General features: G+C 52.5%; 2 protein-coding genes across 6 annotated transcripts in view; both read left to right on the forward strand.

Annotated features, from left to right (window-relative positions):
* METAP1D (methionyl aminopeptidase type 1D, mitochondrial) overlaps positions 1–3,180 on the forward strand; it is an 82,147-nt gene extending 78,967 nt beyond the window's left edge. For all 4 annotated transcript variants that reach the window (XM_037151285.2, XM_037151283.2, XM_037151284.2 and 1 more), the window contains 4 exons: positions 207–304; positions 1,621–1,668; positions 2,542–2,620; positions 2,748–3,180. In XM_037151285.2, the coding sequence (XP_037007180.2) occupies positions 207–304; positions 1,621–1,668; positions 2,542–2,620; positions 2,748–2,826 (304 nt within the window). In that variant the 3' untranslated portion in view covers positions 2,827–3,180. The remainder of the gene's footprint in view (positions 1–206; positions 305–1,620; positions 1,669–2,541; positions 2,621–2,747) is intronic.
* A 4,819-nt stretch (positions 3,181–7,999) lies between these two features.
* DLX1 (distal-less homeobox 1) lies at positions 8,000–10,643 on the forward strand. 2 transcript variants are annotated; one of them, XM_037151263.2, is made up of 3 exons: positions 8,000–8,327; positions 8,974–9,173; positions 10,389–10,643. In XM_037151263.2, exons 1-3 carry the CDS (start codon positions 8,015–8,017, stop codon positions 10,641–10,643), a joined length of 768 nt encoding a protein of 255 aa, XP_037007158.1. In that variant the 5' UTR covers positions 8,000–8,014. The 2 variants fall into 2 exon arrangements, with proteins under 2 accessions (XP_037007158.1, XP_037007159.1); XM_037151264.1 differs by lacking the exon at positions 8,974–9,173 and having other exon boundaries at positions 8,015–8,327; positions 10,389–10,465.
* The last annotated feature ends 661 nt before the right edge of the window (positions 10,644–11,304 follow it).

The raw sequence follows: 11,304 nt of genomic DNA on the forward strand, positions 1-11,304 counted from the left end.
TCTTCATTTATCCAAAGGGAATTTTACAAGCAAGGGCAAAAAAAAATTGATTCCAGAATAGTAAAAACATATTGTTATTATCTGACTCTAAATATAACTGATTTTTTCTTTTTCATAGAATATTTTAAAGTGACTTTGTTTTATCTATGTATGCACTTAAAACTTATCTAATTTAATTAAATATTTTTGTTTGGTCACTTTTAAAGCCACATAACTCATCAGAATGGTTTGCAAGTCTGTCCACATTTTGTGGGACATGGGATAGGATCTTACTTTCATGGACATCCAGAAATTTGGCACCATGGTAAGAAAATTAATTTGGGAGCTACTTATTGAATGGAATCAGGGTAAGGCAGTGTTGCTCCTGAAGCTGTAACTTTGAATCCAATCCGCATTATCATCCTATTCTGTGCGTGGATGCAAAATTAGAATTCAAAGGGCATTTAATCATAACCAGCACATTACTGTGTTACTGGATTAGAGCCCAGTAGTTTCAACCCTGAAATAAAGTTTATTTGGCTTTTCATCTTCTCCTGGAGAGTGATGGCTGGAAGGCGCAAGGAATATTGGTCTAGGAAGAGTTACTGAAAATAAAGCGTGGCTGCATCAGTGCCCCAGCAGCATGCACATACGACTGTTTTCTGTTTCCTTTTTCTACGCCCTTCTCTGACTGCTGACTGTTGTGGTTAAACTTCATTACATCCTACACAGCGTTGACAGCTGATGTATTTAGCAGCATGTACTCTTTAGTGATTTCTGGATTATACCCACCCCGTGTTCATTCTCCAGAATCTCTTGTTTTTCACTGCCTGGGTGTGCACCCCACAGTGGGAAGGCAGGGGTGGGCCACAAAGTGGTGGTGGGGGTGTTAGCATTAGGGGAGGGGGGGTTCTTTGGAGTACCCCCAAGAGGAGACACACCTGCACCCAGACCAAAGGACTCTGTGCAGGTGTGCACCCCCTTTGGTGCTTGGGGTGGTAACAGTCCCTGGAAGAACTGCTGCCTGGAACCCATCTGCTGGAGATCCCTAGAGATGCAACAGGTCAGAACTCCCCTTGAGCCAAAGAGCCCCACCAGAGGCAGCTCAGAAGGGGTCCAGGAGGGAGTGCAGACGGGGCCTCATAGACATGTGCCTCACCCAGAACCAGCACTTGGAGTTGTTTGAAGTCACCCCTGACCTTGCCTCCTACTTCAGCCTGCACCCCAGGTGGCTGCCTTCCCTTTGCATCTGTTGCCCAGGCTGTCTTTCTCTTTGCAGTGGGGGTGGTCCACAAGCAAAGCCCACAAGCAAAGGACACAGCAAAGCCAGGAGACCTCATAACAAGTGTCCAGGGCAGGGGGATCCTGACAGCTGTCCAAAACATCCAGGCTGTCCCTGCTAGGCCTTGACCCCAAGTGTAGAAAATGCAAAGGCCAAGACCCAGGAGCCTGGTGTTTAATTCCTGGCTGGTCGCCAGCACCCAGGATTCTAGAAACCTCCACCTTCCCTTCTATAACAAAAGAAAAAAAACTAAATTACCAAGTTTGTTCAGCAGCCCAACCCTTCTAATTCTGTTTTTCTTTATCCTTCTCTCCATTTCCCTCTCCCACTCCCTCTATCCCATGTTTTGTTTTTTACAGCAAATGACAACGATCTACTCATGGAAGAGGGAATGGCCTTCACCATAGGTCAGTGCGGCAGCTCCCCTTCAGAGAGCCACGGCTCCCCAGCGGAAGCAGAAGTGCTGGCCTGGGCCAGGCGGTCCCATGAAGGACTAATAAAGCCAATCAGCATAATGAAATAATTCAGATTCATAGTAAATCTGATTAAATAATATTCTCAAGCCCCATCTTCCTAAATCAGATACTTACCGACACATTTAGGAGACGGCAGCCCTCCAACTTCTAATTCTGTTACCAACATAATGTGGTATTTGGGTATTTGGGGTGTGTGTGTGTGTGTTTTCATTAACACCCAGTAACTGGAGGTGATTATGTCCCTTGCTCTCTGTCAGCAAGTGGCATGCACTCTCTGGCGGCCCATTCCTGGCTGGCTGATCATGTGATTGGTGTCACTACCAAATTCCAATCACCTAAGACCCGGAAGGCATCATGTTTCTGACTGTGGGACTTAATGGAGAAGCAATTAGAGTGAAATATGAAAATGGTTATTTGCTGATTAATGAACATTTTGAGCATGTTTTAAAAATTCAAATATTTTTAAAAACTCACTGGTATTTTATAAGAGGAACTGGTGTTTGGGTGGTTATTATCCACAGGGTCCTAATTAAGGCTTGATTAAAATGCCCTTTTTCCTCTAAAAAATTACGAACTAGGCAACTTCATACACTTTGAATGCCGCAACGTTTCCTCTTCCTACTGTTTGGTTTGCAGTGTGCTGTGTAAGCAACATCAATTACCAGCCCCATGCGATATGACAACATGAACCCTTGGGGAAGTACTTGGGGGGGAAACCTTCTTATTCTTTTTTGACAATCAGTGGAAACAATGTTTGACAAGAATCTGATTAAATCACTGCAGTAAATATTTTCCCTCTTACAGAGCCAATCATAACCGAGGGGTCCCCTGAATTTAAAGTTCTGGAGGACTCATGGACTGTGGTCTCCCTGGACAATCAAAGGTGTTTGCTTTCTGCCCAATTGCTTTTAAATTGTATGGGAAGGGAAGGTTCTCCCCGGCACTGGTTAGCTGCGCTACGGGCACCGCCACGCGAGCGCGAGCCCTGACCAATGCCTTGTGCGTTTCAGGTCCGCCCAGTTCGAGCACACAGTTGTCATCACGTCGGGGGGTGCTCAGATCCTGACCAAACTGCCCCATGAGGCCTGAGGAAGGGCCCCAACGTCGCAGAGGCTGGGCCCCTCTTCCCCTAAATTGCTGAAATCCAGCTGGAGAACTTTTAGAAGAAACGTGTGGACGGCAGGTTGTGCAGCAGCCAACCTAGTACCTAGAAGGGTCTTGGAAAACTCGGTGGGGATCAGAGGCGTTTGAAAGCTCAGATCCGAAGCCCTGCCCGGCTACAGAAACTGATCTTGGCGCCGGGCTCGGCTTCCCAGCTCCGGACACATTTCCGGAGGGGTATGGGGACGCCCTCCTTTGGAAGATGTGGGGTTGCTAGCGGTGCATGTTTTTCTCTTTCCCTTGCTTTGACAATGCCCAAGTAAAAATCTCTCACCTCCTAAACCCACTGTGTCTGTGCTCCTTGTCTCTGACAATACTACTACGAGGGTAGGAGAAGAGGGCAGTTGGTTAATTTTTGAGTTTCTGAACTTGTCACAAGCGCTCACATGAAGAAAAACCCGAGCGTAGCTGTTAGCTGGAAATTTTTTTAGCCTTTTTTTTCTCCCTTGTGGATCCTACTCCAGCTGCCCTGAGGGTGCTCACAGAGGTCAGCTGCTCCCCAGCCCTTCCAGTTCTTTCCCCTTCATAACAGCTTTGCAATGAAAAGATCAGCTGGAATGGAGGGGTTGGGCACAAACTTTTCTTTTTCTTTTTCTTTTTTTTTTTTTTTTTTTGCCTGTGGGCTGAGGACTCTGGCCTTTCTGCAGGGTTTTATCAGCCTAAAAGCATTACTTTCGGGTCCCCCTGCAGCTTCTCTGAGGTCCTCATCCTGCCCTGAGGTGCCATCCCAGAGGTTACTTCACACACACACACACACACACACACACACACACTGGACCATTTGTTGCACTAGCAGTTGAAGCATGAGCCCCAGGCTGGTGTAGCCCCTAAACTGACCTCTCCCCACACTGACCCCCTTGGGCAGTAGATAGCACTCTAGCACTGCGGTGCTGGAGGGTCCCAGCAAGAAGGGATCTGGGAATTTTTTAGGGCAAAGGCCTAGTTAGCAGGATTGGAGCTGGCGAGTTTCACTCCAGTTCTGCCTGCCTGCACCTCCACCTGCTTCAGGAGCAGGAAATCCGGTCCTCTCCCAAGACCTCCTGTCTGAGTACCTTCCCTTTCCTTGCGCTAGCTCCCCAGAACCTATTCACACCTGGACTCAGGGGTAGAGAAGGATTAGGCCTCTATCAGGCCACATAGAAGGTAGCCCATCTCTATTCATCATGGTTTTAGGAACAAATCCATTTAGGGTGTCCTCATGGTGAGTGGTTCTGCTAACTCTTGTTTCTGCTGAAGCAGGTTTTGCAAAGTTGCCATCCACTTAAATATAGCTTGGCCTTAAATATCACACCAAGGAAATGTAGGGCTCCTAGAGTTCATGACAAATGACTTCTGTAATTAGGTCCCAAGAGCCAGCTCCTCTCTGTGACACTCACAGTGGTGGGAAAAGAGAGAGGAATCCGAGTTCAATGAGCACGCTGGGAAAAGTGTTCAGTTCAAGCTTTTCCCTGAACTCAGGATTCTCCCGAGTGTCCACCAACCCCTCCAGTTCTCTTTTGCTGTGTCCAAGGATGGAGAATTTGGATAGAAATGATTCTGATTGTAGTGGAACTGAGAGCTGGAAAAGACAAAGAAGGGGTTGAATATTTTCAAGGTTTACAGAAAAACTTTTTGGGTCCTGAGAGTTGGCCAAGCAAAGGCCTACAGACTGAGGCGGCTGCCCCTGAACAATCCGAAGTCTCTAGAGGAGCAAGACCCAGATGTGCTTGGGAGAGTTTTGCCTAAAAATGACTTCACTAGCAGTAGGATTGCAGCAATTAGCCTGTATCTTATCTGTGGATCAGGTTCTTCAAGAATAGTTGTATTAGGACCACAGGATTTCACCAGCCACTGGACAACACATTGCTTGTGCAGCAATTATTCCAAGGTGGAGGTATTTATGGGACAGGTTCATAATCCCACTTATGAAAGTAACTAACCTAAAGTTTAAGTATTATACATATATATGTGTGTAAGCTCTGCAGCTCTGTAGAAAGATTCTGCAGCTCTGTAGAAAACAAACTTCGTTTAGACTGAACTCTCTTTAACATGCTTTGAAGTTGAAGTTAGGAAGCGGATTTTAAAATACCTGGTCGGCTCTTCACCCCTCACCGCCGCCAGCTTAACTGGCTCCAAATTTCACCCAGGGCAGCCGGGATTCCAGCCCATGCATAGCTACAGTTAACACCACCAGGCACCAGTCATGCAGTGTCTCCAAGAGGCTCTCGTAATCCGTGACTTTCGGAATAAATGGAAGAGTTTTATTTCCTCTTATAGTTGGGACAAGCAAAAATGTAAGCAAACAGGAGTTTCAGAACAGGTGTCGCTTTACCGGCAAGGGGAGGAAGGGTTCATAGAGTGGAGTTCAATTTCACGTTGAGAAGCTAGTCCAGGCCGGTGTGTCTGCACCGGAGGGCCCCAGCGTAGCCGCGCTTCCCTTGACCTGCTTCTCTGGGTCTAAGAAATGATTCCGGCGTGTACACATTACCTCGCCCACAATAATCCATTTCTAAAATGAGCAAGGCTCTGAAACCGGTTCGCTTGAGGGGGATGCTTGCTGGTCTTTTGTTCCTCGGAGCCAGCCCCGCTCACTGCGCTGTGAATGTCTTGAATTTCCCCAGGTGTGGACGGACAGAGAGCCCTGGAGACAGTGGCGACCTGTGGCAGCCTCTCTCCATTTCCCCACCCTGCAGTTATTTGGAATAAACCGGCCCTGGGTGGCCCAGCTGTCGGGTTTCCTCGTGCGTTGCCCTGAGCACCTGGAGTCGCCAGCCCCGCTTCCCTCTGTCCCAACCCCAGCACCGCGCCAGCCACCGCGATCACTTACGTGGTCAAGGGCCTGCAAGGCGCACGCGAGACCAGAGAGGTCCGGGCGGCATCCGTGCTGCTGTTCAGGCCGCATCGCACCGTGCTCCACAACCCAAAACAGGCGCTAAGAAGAAGCAATTAAACCCACAAGTGCAACACAGAAATCAAGAAGAGTCCAGCAAGCTCCTGGAGTTGTCTGGTAGCGGAATCATTAACTGGTTGTTGCTACAAAGTATCACCGTATGGTTGGGTGATTAAGAAAAAAAATCTTTTTAAACGTTGGCAAGCCCATTATTGGTTTGGAGGGTTGGTTGTGGGTTTGTTTGTTTTTTTCCTTTTGTTTTTCTTTTTGCTCCAACCACGCTGCCAGAAATACTTCTACCCCCCAAATCCTGCCCGCAAACCAAAGGAGAGGAATCCCGCAGGCAGCAGCTGCTGCTACTGAAGTTAAAAAGGAGAGAAGCCCCTTCCACTAATATCTGTAGAAACAGCACCAATGTTCTGTTTTGAATGTTCATTTTTATTGGTGTTCTTCTGCCAAAATGTGCTTGATTACAGAGGTTTGTCCTGTGATCACTGAGCACTCCAGACAGGGGAAGGTGCATCGGCGAAGGTTCAGCTCAGGCCAGATCAAATCCCGGGCTGTTTAACATTGAAAGGCTGCGTGTTGCTATTAGTGTTAAATATATGGCTAATTATGCGTATGAAAATTAAACATCAGTGTTATGCTAATGGCGCGCCTTCAGCTGCAGATCCAGGCACTTGAGACTACCATTTAATCAAATGAATCAGTAACTAATACATCTGCACGTGTGAACTTTCACAAGATCATTTCCCCGTTCCCGCCACACCGCTAAATTATGAAAGAATCCTCAACACTTTCTAATTACCTAACAAAATAATGACAGCGGGGGTGGGGGGTGGCTTTACGCACTTTTCTGTACCTAGCGCTTTAGAAGATAGAAGGCACCCTGGCTGCTTTTGCCCCCACCAGCCCTGCCCCGGAGAACCGCTTTGACCATTGAAGATAAGGAGGATCCTGGGCGACAATGAGAGATACATCCACACATAGATATGTGAGCCTACCATTGGCCTGGTTTTGCCGCAGGTTTCGGTGTCCCACGGGACTCCTAAACCCACGGCAGTCTCGCCAGACCCCAGGATGACGGGAAATGACCACCTGGCGCCCGCGGCTCCAGCAACACGGAGCCCGCCAGCTCTTCGGCTCCACTAGGCGCCGCGCCCTAGGGGCGTTTGAGCCCTGGACTCACGGCGCAGAGGGAGTGGAGAGAGGAGGGGGTGGTGGAGGAAGGTTGGGAGGGGAAGAGGGGGGAGTGTCGGGGAGTAGGGGGCGGTGCGGCTGCCTTTCCTGGGAGGAGAAGCGCGGGTTCCTGGCTCACCGCGCGCACTGCTTTTATCAGACCGGTGCAGCCTGGAGCTGGAGGGGCCAGCTGGGCCTGGAGCAATGCGAGCGGGCCCCAGGGAGCGGCGGCGGCGGCGGCGGTGGCGCGGCGGCCGAGTGAGTGAGTTCACCCGCAGGGCCCCAGACCTCACCCCAGGGATGTTGCGGAACGGACCCAGGCTAGGGCGGGGCCTCGGGGAGAGCGATGCGCTAAGCGCTAGAAGCTGGGAAGGAAGCACTCTGTTGGCCGCCTCCAGCGCCCCCCAGTGCGCGACTTCGCGCTCTGGAGGCCGCGGCCAGGCTCCAGAGCTACCCTAGCTCAGCGCCGGACCAAGTGGCGGAGGCGACTAGGAGAAGCGATGCCAGGATCCCCGGTGTTGGGGGCGGGAGGAGGATGGGGACTGTTGGGGGAAGAGGGCGGCCGCTGAGTCGCAGGTTGTTTTCTGGGAAGTAAGGCACACCGTGAGGCGAGAGGCTGAAGAGCAGCGGGCTGCGGTAGACCTGGCGCCGGCGCCACAGCCCATTGTGCTCCCCACCCGGCACGCTCTGTTGCAGAGGAGCGAGCCCCGGCCGGGAAGTGTGGACCCGTCTCTCCCGAGTCCCGGCCGCCTAGCCCGCTCTAGTCCAGCAGAGCCGGAGCGCCTCGGACCAATCCCCGGTGATTATGCAAGGCAACGGACCAATCAGCTCCGTCAGCTCATGAATATTTATGACCTCGGCTGAGTCAAAGCTTTGAAGCGAGTTTGGGGAGCTCAGCAGCATCATGCTTAGACTTTTCAAAGAGACAAACTCCATTTTCTTATGAATGGAAAGTGAAAACCCCTGTTCCGCTTAAATTGGGTTCCTTCCTGTCCTGAGAAACACAGAAACCCCCCAAAGGAAAGCAGAGGAGAGACAGAGACCCAGACCCAGACCCCGCGAGAAGAGATGACCATGACCACCATGCCAGAAAGTCTCAACAGCCCCGTGTCGGGCAAGGCAGTGTTTATGGAGTTTGGGCCGCCCAACCAGCAAATGTCTCCTTCTCCCCTGTCCCACGGGCACTACTCCATGCACTGTTTACACTCGGCGGGCCATTCGCAGCCCGACGGCGCCTACAGCTCGGCCTCGTCTTTCTCCCGACCGCTGGGCTACCCTTACGTCAACTCGGTCAGCAGCCACGCGTCCAGCCCCTACATCAGTTCCGTGCAGTCTTACCCGGGCAGCGCCAGCCTCGCCCAGAGCCGCCTGGAGGATCCAGGTACGTGCGCCTGCCCGGGAGAGGGAGACGAAGAGGTACGAAGGAAGAAAGGGAGGGGAGGTGGGTGGGGAGAGAGAGAGAGAGAGAAGGGAGAGGGTGAGACAGAGGTGGGATGGGGGTGGGGAGGGCGCCGGAGCAGTGGAGGTCTCGTATATCAATCTATGAGTCCTTGTCATAGCAAAGAAAAAATTTTTAAATCCATCCAACTAACAACTATCCAACAAAGAATAAATAATAAATAAATCCGAGCGCGTCCCCTGGCACTACTGGACCTCTGGGTGGCTGCGTGCGCCGAACACACAATGCCCTGCTGGAAAACAGAAACCCACATGTGCACGTATCAGTCTCGGTAATTATTTATTGCGTAGCGCTATAAACAATGTATGCAATTAAGAGTAATTAAACCTCAACCACTGCCTGCAAAAATAGCACTTTCCCTGCAAAGGCAGGAGGTTCGCGCCTGGGAACTGCCCCAGTCCGCCTGCAGCGGCCCAGGTCGGGCCCTCGGATTCTACGGGACCCTTCTCTGGCTTTCGGAGTTTCTTGAGCGTTCTCTCTCCTAGCCCTGCCTCCGGTACCCCTCGGTAGCCACACTAAAGGCTGTCCCTCACATTAATAACTGCTCCCGCTTCTGCTGTCCCTCCAGGGGCTGACTCTGAGAAGAGCACAGTGGTGGAAGGTGGTGAAGTGCGCTTCAATGGCAAGGGGAAGAAGATCCGCAAACCCAGGACGATTTACTCCAGTCTGCAGTTGCAGGCTTTGAACCGGAGGTTCCAGCAAACTCAGTACCTCGCTCTGCCCGAGAGGGCGGAGCTCGCGGCCTCCTTGGGACTCACGCAGACGCAGGTACCTTGCTGCTGCCCCACCGCCACGCAGGATTCCCACGGCCCGCCTGCGCCCGGAGCTTCATGTTTGGCTCTCTGGCCTTCATAGTGGGGGGAGAGAGACTGTGTGTGTGTGTGTGTGTGTGTGTGTGTGTGTGTGTGTGTGTGTGTGTGTGTGTGTGTGTACCACCCCTGGCTCTTCCTGCGCGTCTCTCCCTTCCTTCTCTCAGCTCTGTCTCTCACTGCACTCTGTACTCCCCGCTGCCTGCTGCCTGCCTCCTGGCCTTCCGTCGCTGGACAATTTGATTAGGGCCAGGGAGGATTTCCCCAGACGTTTTGTTTGGGGATTCTGAGGTCACACGTGCCTGAACAACTGGAACAATGGATGCGGGGCTTAATCCCTTCTTTGGCTTTAAAACGTGTGGCTAATCACTCGGGGCCTGGTCCAGAGCCTCTGTACCCATCTTCCCCCCCCCCTCCTTTCCAGGTCGGGGGAGGCGGGATCCTTTCCTCTGCCTGCTCAAACCTCCCAAGTCCCAGACCCTGGAGAAAAAACGGGACCTGTCTTCCCGGATTTCTTTAAGACTGTGGGGAGCCCATGAGCGTTTTGATGCCGACTGGCGCGGGTTTCCAACTTCCAGGGCCTGGATTTGGAGGAGAGCTGGGGAGAAAAAGAGACACTAAGGAATGGTTGACGTAAGTCCGAATAAAAAATTTAACCAAAGCTTTTGGCCTCCTCGGTCAGCTCCCAACTCACTCAAGGGCAGAAAGGATGGCAAAGAGATGGCGGGTCGCATAGCAAATAAATTTCCTCCACTCCTTTCTTCTACTGGATTCTTTTATTCATGTTCATATTGGAATCGAAGGCTTTGTGTTGTGCGGGCACTACATCTTCCCCAGATGATTGCCAGCCAGGGTTGGGCTGAGCCCCTGGCGGGAGAAGGCCTAATCCTCTCTTACCCCTCACCACCACGCCCCCTGGCTCTCGGAGAGCTGCCCCTGCTGGCCCGCAGCGGCCCGGTCCAGCACCTGAACCTGTGGTTCTTATCGGTGGTGGTCGTGGTGGTGGCGGTCTGCACCCCCACCCCAGCTGGGAGTTGCTTGTCCAGTCGGTCGGTTGGTCACACAGGGCAGCAAGAGGCATCCTCCCTAATTGTCCCACCGCCCCCTAATCTTCCCACCACCACGAAAGGCACCGTGGACCTAGCCCGAATCACGTTGCTATCCGCTCTTGCAGGTCAAGATCTGGTTCCAGAACAAGCGCTCCAAGTTCAAGAAACTGATGAAGCAGGGCGGGGCGGCTCTGGAGGGTAGCGCGCTGGCCAACGGCCGGGCGATGTCTGCCGGGTCGCCGCCCGTGCCACCTGGATGGAACCCCAACTCCTCGTCCGGAAAGGGCTCCAGCGGCAGCGCGGGCTCCTACATCCCCAGCTACACGTCCTGGTACCCTTCGGCGCACCAAGAAGCTATGCAGCAACCGCAGCTCATGTGAGGTAGCCCACCCTTCCCGCTCGCCTCCTGTCTGTTTCCCCTGGTCTGGCCCCTCCCGCCTGCCGGTCCATCCACCCCATCCGCGTGCCCTGGACCCGGATAAAGGACTGGAGGGAAAGAAGAAGGGACTGTGAAGGTAGGACACCCACCGCGTCCTCAGAGCCCCTCTCGTTCTGGACTGGCTACTTCCCTGGCCCCCGCACTCTCGGCCGCTCTGGCCGCCTGCCTGGGCCGGGAGTGACCGCAGAGAACGACGTGGAACGCAGTCACAGCCGCGGGAGACAGCCAGCGCAGCAAGGCAGCCCGCTGGGCCCAGCCTGCGGGCCGGATCCACGACCCTCACCCAGCTGTGTGGGACTATCAGGAAAAAACAAAAGCAATGTAGAAAAAGAAAAAGCTATTTTCTGTCCTGTCCGTCTCTTGTCTCCTTTCGCTCTGTATCTGTGCGCTGACAAGTCGAGGTCCTCGTCTGTCCGCTGTTCTCATTCGGCATCTGAAAAAAGTCACCAGGTCCAGGAGGCGCGGTCCACCCGGCTGCCCAGTTCCGGATACTGGGATGCTTTGTCTTTTGAGACCTTTTCCTGGGCCTGCCCAAACATCTGTGTAGCTCGTTCTGGAACTGGGGGGAATTAGAGGGAGGGGGGTTTATTTATTGAGAAATG

This window comes from Artibeus jamaicensis, unplaced genomic scaffold, assembly GCF_021234435.1.
Source record: "Artibeus jamaicensis isolate MK-2021 breed Jamaican fruit bat unplaced genomic scaffold, CSHL_Jam_final contig_391, whole genome shotgun sequence".
Lineage (NCBI taxonomy): Eukaryota > Metazoa > Chordata > Mammalia > Chiroptera > Phyllostomidae > Artibeus > Artibeus jamaicensis.